We start from the raw sequence: 19,623 nt of genomic DNA, 5'->3' as shown, positions 1-19,623 counted from the left end.
ATATGCGTATTAGAACACCTTTTCTGTCCCGCTTTGTATACTCTACCACAACATTGCATGTAACCTCAACGTAACAGCAACCGTGTTCAAATGTCACTTGCACCGTGCTCAAATTCACATCGGTCGCAGAATGCTGACGTCGGTGAGTTTCACGCGGAACATGGAAACAGTGGCCGGAGGCTGCGTCGGCCGCGTGGTGGAATGCAACCGCAGAAGGCGCACGACTGATCGTGCTGTCTGTGCAGTTGCTCAAATAATGATGTGAAAACACTGCCATTGTCAGTGCATTTAGCGCGCGTTCTATTGTACTTGCTTCTTTTTCGGTGAGCTGTTGCTCACTGGTAATACTCGGACGAAATGATTTCGCTGAAGGTGTCGCACTGGCACAGAGTATTGAGCCTTGTTTCATTAGTTTCGGATCGTCGTGACAAGCGTGCTGCGCAGCTCACGTGCTTTCCTAGCCGGAGAGAGAGTCGTGTCTTCTGTTTTACATTCGGATAAAAACAAGAAAAGAGAATTCGCCCAGTCAATATGGCCGACTTCCACCTTCATCGCGGCTTCACAACGAGTGACGTCAGGGCCTCTCCTACTTTTCCTTCCTCCGTGGTCGAGAGTGAGGCGCGAGCAGACGGGAAAGTAAGACGTGCGGAGGAGAAAGAGCGAACGGCGAAAGGAGTGGCGAAGCATTGCACCTACCCTCTCCTACACACTCTCGTGCCACATGCTCCGGTTTCTAGGGGTGAGATAAACAATTGTGCCCACAGCTGTTGCTATGGAAGAGGGCGGTGGACGGATCCTGACGAACGCCTGACTTAGCTCGACTAAAAAATGCATTCGCAATGAAAGCACTACCTTTTCAATTCACCGCTTCAAGACGACAGGTTTTGCGGTTGTATTAACTCAAAAGTGAGCACGGAACTTCGCCACTCATTCCCTTGCCATTTATAGACGTCACATCATCGTCTTCGACTAAACGTGGCATACATGAACAGTTACATGTACCGCATAGGGCGTACGTTACACAAGTTATTGTTGCGATAAATGTGGCAGCATAGAGACAGTGCAGCCCATACCACTGGATTGCCCCACGTACCCTGACGCATGTTAGTTCGAAAGAAAAGTGTACATGCTCTTTCACGAACAACCAACGTTGGGCAACATATTAGGGCCTGTGCGTGCACCTTCGCAACAGCGTTGGGTCGTACGGTCATTATTCAATTACATATCTGAAATTAGCCTCGTTGAAAGGCTTTAATGATACAATTTCTGACATAGGAAAGCCTTCATCGTTCTGATATTCTAATATTAAGTAGCTTGATCAGCTTCACTTGGCCACAACTTTATTTTCATAATTTCGTTTCCTCTTTACTTCAATCTTTCAGTCCCTTCCCTATCCCTATAGAGCATGCCAGCGATATATAGGCGCAAGCAAAAATGTCTTAAAAAAGAGTCTCTCTCTCTCCATCTCCCCTTAACACCACGCAGGGGGAGTGCATAGAAAGTTCGTAAGTATTTCGCAGCATATTTTTTCGTAGTTTAAAAAGTAGGCTACCCATTACACAGAATGCAGGCATACGCGACGCCTTGCTGCCACAAGCAACCTGAAATTTATCTCATTACATTGTAGTAATCTAAAGTTTAAACTGCTTGAGTAATATCACACAATAAAGAGTATGCATCATGTGGTGCATACTGTTTGGGCCAAGCTTAAGCGTTTCCGATTTTTCTAGTTAATTACACATTTGTTTAGAACTTTCGCATTTAGCGTATGGTCTATACAATCAATTCTATTACGATTTACAAAGCCCACGATTGCGGTGCGCAAGATAGTGAATTATTCACACGATGTGTTAATACAAATATATATATATATATATATATATATATATATATATATATATATATGATTGATTTATTCATTACATGGTAATCATGAATTGAGTAGCAAAAATTTTCTGTGTATGATTTATTGACCTATGCCGTGTTGTTGGGTTGGCCGAATTTATGGCAATGAGACTGAGATGATGGAATTCACGAGCAGCAAGTGAATGGCTATGATGTGCTGAAGAGACTCAGTTCAATCGAAGGCAAAACATATACCCGAAAAGAGACATCCAGAAATCCATCCCTCGGAAAGAGGAGATAGCTGTGTCAGCTATGTAATTTTAGCTAGGTACGTCACGTCACTAAAACATAATTTTAGGTAGGTATGTGACGTCATTCCTCCACAGAGTACGTGTGATCATGCTCCTTTTTATAGAACTGGTTGATTCCTGGATTTCATGTTTATTTGTCTTGGAGAGCATATAAACTGCCCCATCTCACGAAATATGATCAATCGGAAGTCCCACACTTTATGAGTGTGTTTGTGTTTCTGTTTTTTATCCTGTATTTGCGTAGTTCACAATATTGATACGCCTATGATTTAACCAGTCCAATAATATGGCTTCCTTGGCACTTCAAAACCTGTATTTCATTGAGACTGCACGTACCTACTGATAGAATAAGATCACCACGAAGAACCTCGATAGCTATGGTGCTCGTTCTACCATTGAGAAACGAATAAATTGACTTTACGAGATTAGAGATGCAATAACTTTTAGGCTGCAAATATGATGTTCTTCGGTCGTGGCTGGACTACGCGAACACACACATACAGGCACACACAAACCCATGCATGCACACGCACATTATATATAATAAGATATAACAAACAATATAGCCAAGCAAAGTATTAGCGAAATTATTAGACCGAATGGTAACTCAAAAGTGAAAAGGTAAAACGCGGGAAAAAGATCAACCGGCAATTTTATTGGGTATATATGTAAATCAAACATGGGAGTGTCAGTCAGCGCAACATGTAGCCATGGCGGCGAGTGTGGCACACTCCTTATGAGCCTGTTTGGTGCCACGTAACAAGTGAAATGCTACGGGCTGGCAGCTGTTCAGTTCCTGCAGACAACTTCACCGGCTTTTTTTCACATTTAAATCCCCATTCAATTTAATACCTTTCCCTGAAGGTTCCTTGGTATTACTGTCTATTAAATCTCATTATTATTGTGTGTGACACTATAAAACGAGCCGTTCAGTATACTCTTTTTTACACACACACACAGGTATATATATATATATATATATATATATATATATATATATATATATATATATATATATATATATATATATATATATATATATATATATATATATATATATATATATATACTACGATGTTATTCCTGTCCTTAAGAGAGGACTAGTTTACTGTACTACAAACACTATTTCTGTCCGTAGACGCAAAAGGATTGATATGTTAAATGTAAATCATGTGTTGCTTGTTCATTGTCATTATCATGTGTGTGTGTGGGTGGGGGGGGTTATATAAGACAAAGTGGCTGGTGCGTCGACGTTAGACTAAGGCAACACTACCTCATTGATGGCATCTGGCGATTTGCACTTGCCAGCCTATTGCAGGTAGTGTGGCTGCCAGCCCAAGGCGGATAAAAGCACTTGTTTGATAGGCCATCGAAAAAAATGCACTGCAGATGTGATGGAGGTTTTTCGCATTGAAAGTAAAGAGTAAAGTTGCGTAAGCGAATCGTCTGTGGCCATTCGTGCAAAGGAGGTTACATGCCTGCGTTGAGCGGTACAATGTTACAGGGATTATTGGTTATCGATGGACATATACACATGTTCTTGCCAGCAGGTTTGTTATTTATCTTCTTTTTTTGGATGTATACGCTTGTGTAGCTTTTCGTCATGGTTAGAAATTTTTCATACCCTGTTTGCTCTGTGTCGGAGATGCTATGGTGAGCCACGTGTCTAAGTCCTGTTCTTGATGTATGTATGTTTTCTCGACTCAATTCCAGCTGCAGTCTAGCTCCGTGTCGTCTCTTCTTCAATTATTGTCTATATCTTTGTGCTGTCGTGACATCCAAGAAATGACGACTGCGCGTTTTGAAGTTGACAGCGACATATCTGAATACTCACTTGTATATGGATCCACGAAAGTAAGAATGCCACACTTTTTAGTATCATTCCAAGATTGTAGTGTGTATTGTATCCCGACTCCTCCTGCAAGATAATGCATTTGTTGTAACCTAGAGCTTCAGCAGCTTAATACATTGAGTACAGATGAGCGGAATCAACTACGAAGTCATCTTTAGTATCCGTCATCTGTTTGGCTCCTTTCTTCTCATTATGAAATAACATGCTGAAAGTTATTCGAAACAAAGCTAGCCATTGCAAGAAAAAACTATCATAGTTTTAGGGGGACTCAGCTTCAACACAAAAATTTCTTAGAAGAGTGGCCAGGATGCGTGGGCGTTCGAAATCCCGTCATAAAGTCTTTTGAGAAACTACTACAGATATAGTTGAAAGTTATCCACTACAACATAAATCAGCATTATTTTGTGAAGTGTGGAAGCACGCACTACAAGATTAGCCATTTTGAGGAGAAGCGAGGCATCCGCTAAACATATATTTATAAACATTGTTGTACGCAAAGATTATGTACAGTTTGTAGAAGCTATGGCAGATGACAATGAAAAACCATGACTGAGCCGTTTGTAATGAATTCGATGCTTTAAGCCGCCCCACCCCGGTGATTTAGTGGCTAAAGTACTCGGCTGCTGACCCGCAGGTCGCCGGTTCCAATCTCTGCTACAGCGGCTGGATTTCCGATGACGGCGGGAATATTGTAGGCCCGTGTGCTCAGATTTGGGTACACGTTAAAGAAGCACTGACATCAAATTTACTCAAGTTAAAACTTTTGCGTCAGTGAGTAGCAATTGAACCTGTAGCAGCGATTCGCGACATAAAACACAACTGAGGGACAAATAACTATAACTTTTATTGATTTATATTACTGGTATCTAGCACTATTCAAAAACAGCCGACAATCCCGCCATTTTGAGCGCTAGGAGCACCAGAAGTGGTGCTACCTCGTGGTCACCTCCAGATCTCACCACAGCTGACCACTTATCCACAAAAAAGAGTGACATCAGACTTAGCTGCTCCGCAAACGTTTCGTTTGCAAGGCAGACACATTCAGTCATGCTTTCTCACCTGCATTGCTGTCGTCGCCTTACAAAAGGTTGACTCGGGTTTAACATGATAGCCTGGAGCTTGGAATGCCCGCGATTCGGGATGTCGTGAATTATTTTTGCTTCAATCAACCTTTTGCAGAACAGTGATTCCGAAATGGCTGCCGTTCTAAGCAGCACTACAGAGGTGCCCGAGGACGAACGCTTCAGCCATGTTCGCTCGTGTGTCTCAGTTAGATATATTGGTGTGTTTTGGCGTGCAAAGCATTCAGGTATACGCAGAGGGGTCAATGCAATATAGCTATCGCAAATGACTGTCAGCGGAAAAATAGAAAACGTTTCCTGCTTGTCAGGTTATTTTTTGCGCCTCCAGATGGCCCCACCTATCCAGCTTCTCGCGGGTGACACGGTGTTACCACTATTACGTGGACACAAAGCCTACCGATGAAATAAAATTCAACGATACCTGCATGTTACTTGTTACCGATGATATGTGACTACACGCTCTTTCCTTTTTGATAACTTGTCGTCGTGTTGATGTGTAACACATACGTGATATGGAAAGACACCCTCATTGCGCTTTTTCGGTGCTTCGAACTAGACGACTGCAACTCACATGAAACTCGCAACGATTCCCCGACATGTGGACTGACAAGCACACGTTTAATCTTGCTCTTTTCTTTCGACATTTTTAAACGTGGGTTTCATCTTGATAATTTCACGAAATCAATCAAACCGGTGCTATAAAGATCAGACGCTACGAGCCACGGCGGGGCTTGACTGCACCTGCACGCGCTAGCCCGGCCTTAGCCCGGCCGTGGACGAGCGAGTGCGTTTCTGCCCTTTGGCGCCAGTCGGCGCTACGATAAGAACACTCGGATTGTACACGTCATCGCCACTAGGGCATCACTCAGGATGGTATTTGTGAAATGTATCACACCGAACACGTAGAACAAGTGTCGATGTCGCAGGGCAGTCTATTTTCCGTTTTGTCTCGTCACCTCTTATACGCTGTTTACATCGAAATAAAATAACTTCCACGTGACGGTTGCCGTTCAAGTTTGGCTAAGAAGACCTATACATATCAAGCGGTCGAATGATGAGCTTATCACGATCTTGATATTTGATGTCAGTGTTCCTTTAAAGAACCCCAAGTGGTCGAAATTTCCGGAGCCCTTCAATACAGCGCTCTCATAATCATATGTTGGCTTTGGGCCGTTAAACCCCACATAACACCATTATTGACGTTTTAAGCCATGAACTCGTTCCGCAGTTGACATTGTGTCACAGCTAGACATTGCTTGTCAGGTATGACGCCTGTATAGGGTCATTCAGCGAACGAGTTTGAAAGAACAGTCTGGGTCTTTGTTGAAGTACTCGCCTGCCTTCCTGCGGGCTGGAGTTTTAAACTTGTTTAATCCTGCATGTATGCTTTTCAACTCGAAAGTGTTCGATTCCATAATCTACCAAGACTTCAGGGATGCATTTCAGTCCTAGAAATTAGGTTGAAGAAAATAAGCATGATTACAAAACAAAGAAGAAAAGTTGTGTCAACTGGTGTCGATTCCATGGCAACTGGGTCTGCCGAAGAACATGCCGTGCGCCTTGACTTACACTGCACCACTATCACATGATTTGTACGCTTTGAAAATACGCCTTCTATATCTACCACTATCCTCTCAAGGCAATCCTAATAAAGTGAAGTAACGCATCATCACTGTGGTATCGACGTCAACGCATCGATTATTCGATGCGCCGTTTCTAATGGCACAATCAGCGAAGCGAAAACAAAAACACCAGAAAGGTCGGAAAACCACATCCTCGCACGTCGAAACGTTCACGTTCGTTCTGCTCCTCGGGCATGTCATCGCAACCGGTGCCTTCGCTACTTTGAGAATTCATTCCATTTTGCCAGTTTCCCGAGCTATAAATTTTGTACTGAATTCTAGTTATTCATGTGAATCACAGGAATATAAGAGTTCACACCTCTTCAAACGTTGTTTCGGGAGATAGACAAGGAAAAACTAGACAAACACCGGCTGGATTGGCGGTGGATTCAGCCGGCTGTGAAAAAGAAAGACGCGTTGGGCTATGCCAACTCCCTGCTGCTTTCCATTTTCTACGTCCAGTACTCTCGGTGATCATAATACAAATGACTCTCGATTAACACGTCCTTGTAGAGGCCGTGAAACTAGTGTTGCATGAGTAGTTTGCAATCGCACGGACGCAAGCCACCGCCAGCGCCTATGCAACCATGTTGAATTTCAGGCGGGTTGGCGATATTTTATGAAGTTTATTTTCAGTTTAGCGAAAGGCGATCCGCTTTTGTGAAGCGGAAACTTGAGCCGCGAACCAGTTTTTTGTGCTGGCTTCACCTGCACGGCAACCTGTGGTCCTGATAGTGAAATACAAGTGAAATCCCGGTGAGTTTTCACACTCTCGATCCCTTAGGAAGAAGTGCGAACATGCTTTATGCGTCCGTCCCATGCGGTGCGATTCCAGTGGAAGAACTGAAATTTTATCGACGGCTTCACACACCCCCAAGTGGTGACGTTACTCCAAGCGTCAGTGTCACCTATTAGGCCCGAGAAGTTCGAGTGGTGTCTCCTGGTGGAAGGCCTGTATGACATCATGGCATGAAATGTTCGACACTTTGTACGCAGTTTCATCGTTTGCATTTCGCTTTTTGCTTGTTTGAAATAAATCATGCAAACGACATTGATAATGTCTTTCTTTATATGAAAAGAAATGGCAGCTTATCCACGGGGTGAATAAGGGAGAGTGGGGCGAAGCATCCGTCCGTCCATTCGCTCTTGCTTCCGTCCATCCGTGCGTCTGTCTGTGTGACCGTCCATGCGTCCATCCGCTCGTCCGTGCGTGCGTCTGCACATCCTCCCATGCGTCCGTCCCTGTGTTCGTCCGTGCATCCACCCCTGCGTCCGTCCATGCGCCCATCCATCTGTGCAGCCATCCGTGTGTCCATCCATGCATCTGTCTGTCTGTCGATTCGTCCATCTATTCAACACTCCAAGTACCACCATCTCGCATCTTTTCATCATATATTCCCCATATAGAAGCACCGCCATCCAGTGGACATTCCAAGGACTAAATGACAAGCGGCACACGCACATTTTTGTAAGGCTTGCTCTTCGTGTATACTTCCCACCTTTAACCACCTCGAGTTCATGGTATATACTAGTTCATTGTATTCAAGGCACTGCAGCCCAACGCTCGCTAAACCTTTCTGAAACCAATGTGGTTACGCCCAGCGAGTCTAACGTAGCAACTCTTTCTTGTCAGATAGTGCTCAATGTACATGCCAATGGCTGCTAATGGGGAATGAGAGACAGGAGAATTCGGCCTTTAGGTAACGCGTACGCTGCGAATTTTTCATTCTTCAACAATGTACAGGAAAATCCTCCCACCGGCCCCACCTTGCAGGTCAAACCGTACGACAATTTACGCACTACTGCGAGAAACGAACGGGTGCCGCTTTAAGGAGCTTCGCCCCTAAAAACGCCCCACACAGGCGTCACGTTGGGCAAAGAATTGCGCTGACCGAGATAGTATAGCATGGCCGATGAGGAAAACAACTACTCATGACTCAACGCTGATTCCATAACATGTGTGTGGCTGTATAGTATAACCTACATATTCCTGAATTTTAGGATGTTAACGAACGCTTTTCTTTTCTCCAAATAATTGCTTCTAAGGTCTCAGATAATCGAACCACCTTGCAGGTCATAGCTCAAGAAGTGTTACGTACTACTACGAGGGACGAATGGGTGCTGCTTTAAGGAGCTTCGCCTCTTAAAAAATAGCAGGACCCTTAAGCTTCGGCTTCAAGAGCTGAACGCGATAGTGATATAATGTTCCTCGTGCGTACTCAAACACATAGTGTACGAAATCTTTTTCAACTTGCTAAACATTCATTTCATGACTTTAATGGTGCTGTAGCTTCTGTGCCTTTTGTAGTGGGTGACTGGCTTTGAACTATAAGTCCAATATGATAATCCCATGTTCTAGTACCCGGTTGCAATGTACGATGGTATGACGCAATATGACGGTAATATTTCATGTTCTATTGTGATGCGTGTATACAGGACGCGTAAGTTTGTAAATTATGAAAGTTACCTAAACAGTATTTTTACGATGACAAAGTTTATTTTTTTCTTGTATTGACAAGCACTGGCGTGGTTGTGCGGTGTGCGGTAAAACACGCGCTTTCTACACAGTAAAAAATTTTACACCGTGTAAAAAAGGTGCTTTTGAGGGAAAGCACTCTTTTCAATACCCTTCGACATCCATAAATGGTCGATTGAAAAAAAGCACCCCTTTGTTTGGGTGATTGCCTCGATAGCGTCCTAAAATAGGCTCTTAGGGTGCTTTTGTGCCTGGGAAGGGTGTAGGTGACGATTCATCAGATGAAATATGCAGCAAAAGAAGAACACATAATTATATTCTTTGGGATTTTACAACCCAAAAACTACGATATGATTATGAGGGTCGCCGTAGTGTAAAGCTCCAGAGATTTGACCATTTGGTGTACTTTATTGGACGCTGATATTGCACAGTGGACAGGCTTCTTTCTACCTTTTCGCCTCCGTCCTAATTCGACTTCTACGGCCGGCATCGAATCCGCGATCTTCGGATTGGCAGCCGAGCAGCGTAGCTACACTCTAAAAAAAGAACGAGTAAAAAGGGTGTCTTTTTGTCCCACAACCATAATCGTCATCTATATTGCGTTCCATCCTTGCGCTATCGCCCCGCGCTTAGTACATTCCAGTCACGATCAACATGCCAATTATCAGGGTTACATTGCTTTCTTGATAGGAAAGTGGCCAGAGCCGAGTTTTCAAGAAAGGAAGTGCACGCAAGCCTGGTGTCGATTATTGTTGTGGGACAAAAAGACACCCTTTTTACTCGTTATTTTTTAGAGTGCACTGCACGAATATGTGGACCTTGCGTTAAATGACGGCCTAATTGTCTTAGAATGTGCGAACTTGCTCTCCGAATACAGCAGAATGCCAGCAGAATCAAATCACGTTTCAACTATAATGGCAATTAACTGCAATGAATCTTATAAAAGCTTTTCTTAGCGTTGGTTATAAGCTACATGTTTACTATAAATTATATACACGCACATAATGTTAGCCTGAGTATGGGTGTGTGTGCGTTAGCCTGCGCATGTGTTCGTGTGTAAGCGCGATTGTGTGTACACCCATGCATGTGTGCGTGTGCGTGTATGTGCCAGTCTATGCTTGAGTTAAGCTTGCCTTTGCACATGTGTACGCCCATGCATGCGTGCGTTTACGGTAGCGTGTGTGTGGCCGTATGTGTGTATACGTATGTGTGTGCGCCTGTGAATAAATATGCGTGGGTATCAGCCCGTGCGCCCTCGAATTTCGTGTGGGGGGGGGGAGCACTGCTTCTTAGTGTTTAAGGTCCTACACCTCTTCAGACCGGGAGTTTATACGAGAGGTGGCTTAAGGAATAGCGGTAGTCAACACACTGTACACTGACTATTCAGTACAGGGAAAACAGCTGCACATTCTCGTACCTCATTATTGCTTACAAACTTGCTGTGGTAGCTGATTAGGTACGCTCAGGCGCGTCTACGCTCGAAAACGTGGGTTATGACCCATTCACACGAAAAGCTCTCACTGCACTTATGCACAACCATCGTGAATAATAACAACATTTAAAAAGAACGTACCCTGCCTTTGCTGCAGATGCCTAGCTAGCTCATTGGGCAACCATAGGGAATTATGTGCTGATCATGTGGTCAGCAAAAAGTTTGTTAGTACAACCTCCGCAAGTTTCGTGGTGCGTGACAAGCCTTCGAAACATCCGCGACTGTGGATTAATTTGTTCCAGCTTCGACTACGCATTCAGTATTTGCGGCACCGTATGCGAAATCGCTCGACACAGACAATGCGAAAAGAAACTCCTCTGAAAAAAGGGTGCAGCGATGCTCTCCCGCTAATGCCACCAAGGACAAAATAATAATTCTTTCTGGCCATTTCAGGGTGTACTTTGTATTCCGAAAGTTTTACTTCCCTATTTTTCGCCCACTGCAGTCGCATTTCATTCAAATACTCAACGATCTCGAGGCTCGTAAATAACCTGCGCCGCTGTGCGGCTAGTTGGAAGGAGAGTTGCCATTTACAAGGAGTCATTCTTGAAGGGCAATTCTATTGCCTTCTGTGTCGAACCGCCGCCCGCCGTATGCGCCGTAGCGTTTGCCTTGCGGCGCCCTCTTGGCGGGTTTCCCGCTAACCCCGGGCAGCGTTGCCCCCCAACGGCGGTGTAGATAAGTGAATAGTTGGGTCACAGAACACCTGCGTCGACAGCTGCGTCACCACCGCCAGTGCCTCCTCCTTCTGTCTCTCTGCATTTCCGATGGAGGCGGAAATGTTGTAGGCCCGTGTGCTCAGATTTGGGTGCACGTTAAAGAACCCCAGGTGGTCAAAATTTCCGGAGCCCTCCACTACGGCGTCTCTCATAATCAAATGGTGGTTTTGGGACGTTAAACCCCACAAATCAATCATCAATCAATCCTTCTGTCTCTCAACGTCGCTCTTTCTGTCTCATCCATCTTTGAAATGTGTTGCGTTGGTCTGGGGTCTTGGTCGCTGTGTGAGTTCCAGCGAACAGGCGCATCTTCAATGGTGGTCACGCATGACACCATGTTCGAAGTGACGCTCGGATTGGGGAATATTCATGGAGCGGCGGACACGGACAACGTGGGCCTGTTAATGGTGAGTGTACTGTTTTCTTAGGTAGTAATCATACAGAGCTAACTGCGTGCCTGCAGCAGCTCTGCCGAAGTTTGCTGCCAGCCATTTACAACAGCATGAGTTCGCGGGCCTGTTCAAGATGCCCGATTAAACGTGTCACTTAAGAGTTCACACTGCTATGCGCGATGTTCTGTAAGTAGCTGCATCACTCGTACAGTGAGGGATGTGATCACTTAACAAGGGCGCGATTAGTTGCTTACCGCACATTGTCGCTGCACTGCTGAAAGTGATTGATATTGTTTCAAGATGCACTTTAGGCTACATCGTCATAACATTTCTATTAATACTCAAATGTGCAACGTGCTTCTGTAGGCGTAAGCGTAAAAAAGAAAGAAAAAGAAAAATTTATGTACAGAGGCGCACTGTACTAAATGGCTTTCTTTCACCTAAAGACGGTCTAGCTCTAGGTGCTGATATGCCGCGATGCTCCCAGCACGTGTGCGTCGGTCTTTTAAATTATTTAGGACACGTGCCACCAGCTACAGGGAAAAATATAGTAGACTTTTAAAGGCGCGTTGTTGGGGTCATCGCCGTGCGTTGTTTTCCCTCGTTTATGTTTGCTGTTTTTGTGCATTTCTTACATCTGTGATAACGTTTGGCGTTATAACAGAATCGAGAGAGTATTCTTGACTGTGGGAGCTATGTGCGGTAGCTCTAGCATAGGCCATGGCTGCTGCAACGTAGACAGCGTCCGCGCGCGTTGGTGTCGTTCGAGCGTTCCTACTCACTTGATTGTGTTTACCTGAGTATTTAGGCATGGGTTACGTTTGTAAATCCCGTGGTCAATAATCGCTAATAGCGTGCCCCTGATTGCCTTCAGAGGATGGGCTTGCTTGCCGAAATATGCCAGGCACTTTTTCCGAAAGCAAGCTTTGAAGAAATGTTTTTAAAAATAAATACTTTCATACGTGCTAGGCCGTGCCTATTGCAGGCCCGCAACTCTTCAAAGACTGAACGAGCTATCACATCTTTTATTAAATTACAATGAATTAAGATGATTGAATTCTAGATGACGAATTTCTGTGCTAGATTAGGTGCACAAAATACAATTTCGCTGCCCCACATCTAGAAAGCAAGCAAATAGACAGCACAGCGTCAAATTTGGATTAGATGCTATGGAGGGAGCTTCTTGTGAGGGTAGAAAGAACGATAAAATTGTCCATTTTTGATGCCTTTGTAGAGGCAGTCAGAATCGCACTGATTGCTGAATTATCACAATTCCTCAAATTGTTAGAGGTGTGAATAAAGTCAGTAAATCTTTTACTTCTTTTGCAGACCTCTTTGCTAGTGCCACGCTCAAGATCGTTTGTTCTCATGTAAAAGAGAAAGCAGAGATGCCTTCACTGTTTGTACATGAAGAGGTAAGTTTCATGTGCGTTTTGATTATTGGTACATGTTCTGAACGTTCTATTTTGAAATTGTTTTTCAAACTGGCTCATTACCCTATAAGGAATTTGATTCTTAGGTGAAATCAAGCTTTCGTAAGTGCCATTTTTGAGCTGTAGTTTTGCACTTCACCTCAATTCGGGAATTTGCTGTAGGCTGAAAAACTATCCTATCTTTATCACACGAAATTATTAGAATGTATGCGTTGTATGCTTCGAGTTCAGTGTAATGTGAATTACACGCCATTGCAAAGGATGCACACTACACATTCTTCATGTATGGTGCTGCCGGAACAGCACGAACATGATTTTATGAGAAATCATATTCGCTCCTATCACAGGACGAGAGGGTGCCGCTGATGCCCAGCGTAGTCTACCCCGGCTCCAGACTAGAGCAAGGCTAGTTCCTGAAGCTCCACGTGGATGACCGAAAAATCTTCCGTGTCAGTAATGACGAAGAAGGAGTCACAGCATGGATGAGTTGATTTTTTTCATTTTCAACATTGTCTACGGCCGCAAGGCCTTTAACAACCACCATGATAGAGCGGCTTTTTCTCGGCGTGAGTTTGGAGTTTATCAAAGAAGTTGTTCAAGCAGTACGACGCTGAGATTTTTAGTGTCACAATGCCTGAACAATTTTTTCTGGTGTGGTCATGGTAAATGAACAAATATTGTTATTTGTGTAAGTTATTTTGCTTAAGTACTGCTGCACCATTCTATGCCAAATGTCCCAGCCACTTTGGCGACCATCTCAAATGTATTTGTAAAAAATGTTGCTACTTACTGCGTTGAAAGCAGTGAACTGCTAGAATATTTCAGTGAGAAAAAGTTTTGTTCAGGTGGCTGGCTTCTCAACTTCCTGGCATAATGCCGTCGGGGTGCTGTTTGTGGAAAATTCCATTTTAAAAGTACAACTTACTTTTTCTAAAGCAAATTCAGTCTACATGTTAAGTAAATGTGCTTGTGTAAGGTATTTGAAGCTCAATAGTGTTAGTAGAATTTTTTTTTGCCATAATCGCTTCCAAGAAACAAGACAAGATCTGTTATGTTTGCATTTTTATTGCAGTATTGCACTTTGTATGAATATCTGAGCAGTGAATACTAAGTCCACAGAAACTATAATTTGCCGAAAAATACTCTTTAGACCTCTCAAGCTGCTGAAATATATACGAGAAAATATCACGAATTTCACGAAAGCGTGATTTTTGTTCGTATTGAGATCTAACTTGCTCCATGTTGTGATACAATGAAAACTCATCATTACACCTAAATTGTAAGAAAATAAAAATTTTTATAATAAAAATCTTATCCCTTAGAGGACAGGAAAGAGCGCTGTCAACTGAATTTTATTGAAGGTGCGACAAGCGCTTTTATACTGAGCACAAGAACAGGGCTCATCTGCAACAACACATGTGTGACCATGACAAAATAATCTTAACCAAGAACAGAATACTCTCATTCGGAAGAGATAAGTGAAGGTGTACAGATTCATTTATCCTTTGCCTTCCTGGTAAAAAGTTTTAAATTCTCTCATTTTTTCTGCTTGCTTTTTTTTTCAAAAACCGTGTTTTATGAAACCTAGGACTGCACTTACATTCTTTACGGTGTCTGTCCATGAGAATACTATAGCCCTTCTTAACATATAAAGTATGCTGTCTTGCTCGATCATTGAAGCATTGCCCAATTTGTCCTATGTTTACTTTTCCACATGTTAGCGGTATCTCTTACACATTAAATTGGCAATCAATAAACCTATTCTAGTGACGAATGGTGCAAGATTGACTATTTTCGTTGGTGCAAGTAGATGCACTTTTGAAAGCTTACAAGGGGTGGAATACCAGAATATCATATCTGCTGGCTCTTTCCCTAAAATTGTAAGACAACTTATGCAAAGGTCATTGGTCAATCTGTTTTTCTTTTGGTCCTGTTTCTTTCAACTTTACTTTCTGCAGGAGGGTTTCGCAAATGAGTGTGATGATGCTGTTGGGGTACTGGCTGGTACTATCAGCCCAGGTGTGCTTAGAATGTTCTGCCTTTTGATAGTGGACATTCAAAATTAGTAAAAAGAGGAATTAACACCAAATGTACTCAGGCCACCCTTCAGAAGTCATGTTAGCACAAAGGTGAGGTCAGGCGTAAAAACCAGATTAAAAGACTAAATGATGCTGGATATCCCCACCAAATCTTCACACCCGTTTAAAAAATCCTCCTGCAGGAAGTAAAGTTAAAGAAGACAGGACCAACAAAAAAAACAGAATGACCAAAACCTTTGCGGGTTATACCACATATGGTGTCTCACAATCAAAAAAGCCAGCAGACATGACAATAACTTGTTGTTTTTCATCCCTTGCAAGCTTTCAAATGTGTGTTTACTAAACAGCAACAGGAATGGTCAATCTTGCACCATTCGTAGCGAAAATAGGTTTACTTGATGCCAATTTAAAGTTTGTGGAAGTATTTTGTATCACGAAGACCAATGATCAGTGCATCACTACACCTTCACTTATCCTTTCCGAGAGGGAGTATTCTTTTCTCAGTTAAGATAATTTTGTAGTGGTCACACGTGTCGTCGCGCATGAACACTGTTCTTGTACTCCGTATAAAAGCACTCCAGGCACTTCATTAAATTCAGTTCACAGTCGGTGCTTTTTCCTGTCCTTTTTGTCTCTTTCTGAAGTTGTCGCGCTGCGACTAGCACAAAACCACGATGAACCAACTCGCCCAAATTAAACTCTTGTTGTTTAACACGTAGACCGAGTTTCGTATAGCAAGAAGGAGGAGTGCTTTTAAAATAAAATTTTTCACATACAACAGCTAGATGGCATTCCAGGAAGTTCAGAAGGCAGCCACGTGACCAAATATTTTTCCTCTCCTAAATATTTTAAAGGTTCACTATTTTTAATGCAGCACGAGGTTTTCGAATACCGCCAAAATAATGCCAAAGATATTGCCAAAAAGGCTGGGATATTTGGCTTGAAGTGACCTAGTTGTGTCATTAGCAATAATTATGCATTACCTTATTTGTTTTTGTGTGTCCTGACTCAGTTTTGTTTTCGTTTTTAGTTTATTCTGTTTCTGATTATTGTATTGGCTTTTCAAGTTTTTGCTAAAGTTATATGCGTGAAAACCCGTATATGTTTGCATGTACATCATTTCTCATAACAAATTGTTATACATCCAGGAATACAAAGCTTCACCCACTGTGATTGTATACATTTGAAAACACTATCGGTATATATTTTCGTGTGCATCACTTATTGGGAACGATTGTGTACATGAAGGTATAAATAGTGAAATCATGGTGATTGTGTATATTTGAAAGAATCATAAGTATATATTTGCCTGTATTTCATTTCTATTAACCGATTGTGTACATGAAAGAGCATTAAACTGAAACCACTGGAATTGTAGATACTTGAAAGAATTATAGGGATATATTAGTGTGTATTTCATTTGTAGTCTCTTTGTACTAAATGCAGTATACTAAACTGAAACCAGTGTAGTTTTATGTTTCAAAGAATTGTCAATAAAGTGAAATTAGAAAAATATAATAAACAATAAGTAACAAAAAACAAGAAAGTACAATAAACACGATTGTACGTGTTTATATTTTCGCCCACACGCAATGAATTGAGCTCGACAGATGGCGCACCAATGATAATCACGACCACTTTCTTCAAGTAGTGTGTAATCAGCGCATGCTGATATCTATTAGTGCAGTCTAAATGAATACTGGCACCCCTGCCACGGGCACTCAACACCCTTGTGCACCCTTCTCGCAGCCTCCTCAGTGGGTGTTAAAAAAGTAAAGTACATTGAAAGCACCCTTCTTTAAGGGTGTTTTTGTCACACCCTGCAGTTTTTTACATGTACACCCTTTTCTAAGGGTGCATAAAAAAGCACTCTTTCGAAAGGTGCTGAATGAACACCCTTAGGGTGTCGACCCTTGGACAAGCTCATTCACACCCTTCTGGGTGTAAAAATTTTAACTGTGTACGCAAACAACCCATTTCAATCGGCACTCTCAGCCAGTATTTCTAACATTTATTTTATTTAAATTATTTTTTATTTTCCGGTCACACAAAGAGAATGATTTTTTGCTCACAACCAATGGCGCCGACACCGGAGTTTTTGCAAAGCGAGCTGTTGAACCCTATGACGTTAAAGCTAATTCGGCTTCTACCAATGGTGCCCGCGCTCGGTCCCGTGAAACTTGCAATGATATTTCTGTGGTGCTGCTAAGTATCAGCTACCTTCCAGGACATGGTAGCCGTTGAAATGGAAAAGCAAGAATACGCATCTGCTTGCTACAAACAGCAAAATAATTGCCTGAGACGCATCTGCAACAACAGCGCGTACGCATTTATTATCCAGTCTCATTCAATATCTGAAATGCGCTTACTCTATAATATAGCCGCAGCTGTTGAGTCGGTTCTTTTCTTAAACTTGCTCAGTCAGCATATTTTTTTTTAATTTTATGCCCTTATCGCAATAATTTCGGTGCTTCGTTTCACCTAAATCATTCAGGTTAACGCTGTAGGGTTGACCTCAATAAGTTTTAAAAATAAAGGTAGGCATATTCAATAACTAAATACTAACCATTGACTTGTCATAGAAAGTACTAGCCTCTTAGTAAAAGATGTAGAAAAATGCAGGCTGGCAAACTTTACTGCCTAGTTAGTAAATGTATAATGCTGACTCGAGTGGTTAGTCTCTTAGTAAATTGTCAGTAACCCTTGGACATAGAGGTTTACGCCTATTTTGTTCAATGTGCGTGTTCATATATAAAAATGAGTCTATCACAAAAGTATAGGGTAGCAAATTTAATTGACATGCCGTTCGCAATTTAAGTAATGGATTCAACGTACGTCATGTAACTATACTGTGGCAAGCGCGCATCACAGCAATGTACTTATATAGAACTGACCACATCATCATATGATCACAACAGATTCACATATGATCATACACATCACGATGCTAATCATCATATGAGCATATTTATCATATGAGCATGAGCACTCATATGAACGGATCACGGGAACACGCACGCAAATAAATCCGAAATTATATTTTCAAGACTGGGACATAGCAGATTTCTACTGGAGCAGTAGCTTTAGGGCTACATATACCCCTTCTTTAAAATAACACACCACAAACTGGTAACCGATAACAAAATTTATAAAATAATTACTGTTCTCTGCGCATCGATATGTCTCCCCCTATTTTCTTATGTGCACGTCATTACGTAGCACAAAACTCTATTCGAAAGTAGTGAATAAAATTAAAACTTGTCTAAATGTTTCTTACGATGTCGCTATTACAGTGAAACTTACTGCGCTGTCTACAAAAGATCTGGCAACGTAGCTGGCTTAGTAGTGACTTAGTAGAAAACACTATGAAAGGTTCCATTATAACGGCTAAAGGTACAAGTTGTACAAGCTGCTGGCTGGTAAAAATATTTCACGAAGGTAGTAAATTATTTCGGAAACAAGTACACACGGGTTTACTAACTGATTACTAACTTTGTTCCCAAAAGTGTGGTTCAGGTAAGGCGCAGAAACGTTTATTGCTGCCCGATAGTGTCATCGTGCAGCGTCGTAGCTGCTCCACGCTCGTAATTGCTACGTTCAATGGTCACCTCGTAAATCATTTTTTCATTCAGTTCATTATTTATGTGCATTAACCTGTAGGTAGACGTGACGTCTGAGACCAGTCTGTGAGACGAAAGTTAACCAATTATTACATGGGCCATGACAATAGCTGAGTGCACCATCGAAAAAGTTCATTTCAACTGTCGTGTTTGTTTGGCATTAATATCTTCAGGGCCCATACGTGAAGTTAACATTACCCTTTGTGATACGGCAATCGATAATACCAGCATTTTACACAAATTAGGGTGTACCACTACCTAATGCCTGGTGACTGTTGAGAAGAAATGTCAGAGTAAACGGACAGCTTAGCATTTCTCAAATTGTTCTACGTGTGACCTCGTTATCTTGTGTACCATGTAGAATGTAATAAGCCATTGTCTATGACAGACTCACGTGAAGAGAGAGAGATAATACCTTTAATGGAGAGCTGGAGAGAGACTCATGTAAAGTTTTCTGTTCTAAAAAGTGTCATTATGCTGAATCACAAACAAATCGCCTAGCTTTTTTTGTAGAAGAACACGTGACTTTCAAGGTATACAGCAACGTAGTTAGTGAATTGATATCATTTAGAATACTTAGGCACACATATTTCAACGCTTGAGTCAATGCCGAACTGTACTGAAGGTAGCATGTTTTCATAGCACTAATTATTCGGAGTGTGCAGTAAAAACAAAGGCCTCCTGTTCAGACAGGATTCTGCCTATCTTAAGCAATGCCATCAGAAGTTTCTTTAGCCTAA

General features: G+C 42.3%; 1 protein-coding gene across 2 annotated transcripts in view; it reads right to left on the bottom strand.

Annotated features, from left to right (window-relative positions):
* The window catches only part of LOC142785139 (uncharacterized), a 144,112-nt gene that overhangs the window by 49,432 nt on the left and 75,057 nt on the right, over window positions 1-19,623 (bottom strand). Inside the window, exons 4-5 of one of the 2 annotated variants that reach the window (XM_075883587.1) lie at window positions 14,015-14,111; window positions 3,991-4,074 (exon numbers count right to left, since the gene is read on the bottom strand). In XM_075883587.1, the coding sequence (XP_075739702.1) occupies window positions 4,035-4,074; window positions 14,015-14,111 (137 nt within the window). In that variant the 3' untranslated portion in view covers window positions 3,991-4,034. The remainder of the gene's footprint in view (window positions 1-3,990; window positions 4,075-14,014; window positions 14,112-19,623) is intronic. The other variant, XM_075883584.1, reaches the window with a different exon arrangement.

Source organism: Rhipicephalus microplus, chromosome 2, assembly GCF_043290135.1.
Source record: "Rhipicephalus microplus isolate Deutch F79 chromosome 2, USDA_Rmic, whole genome shotgun sequence".
Taxonomy (NCBI): domain Eukaryota; kingdom Metazoa; phylum Arthropoda; class Arachnida; order Ixodida; family Ixodidae; genus Rhipicephalus; species Rhipicephalus microplus.
Note: the sequence above shows the minus strand (reverse complement) of the source record. Positions and strands in the feature narration are given on the sequence as shown.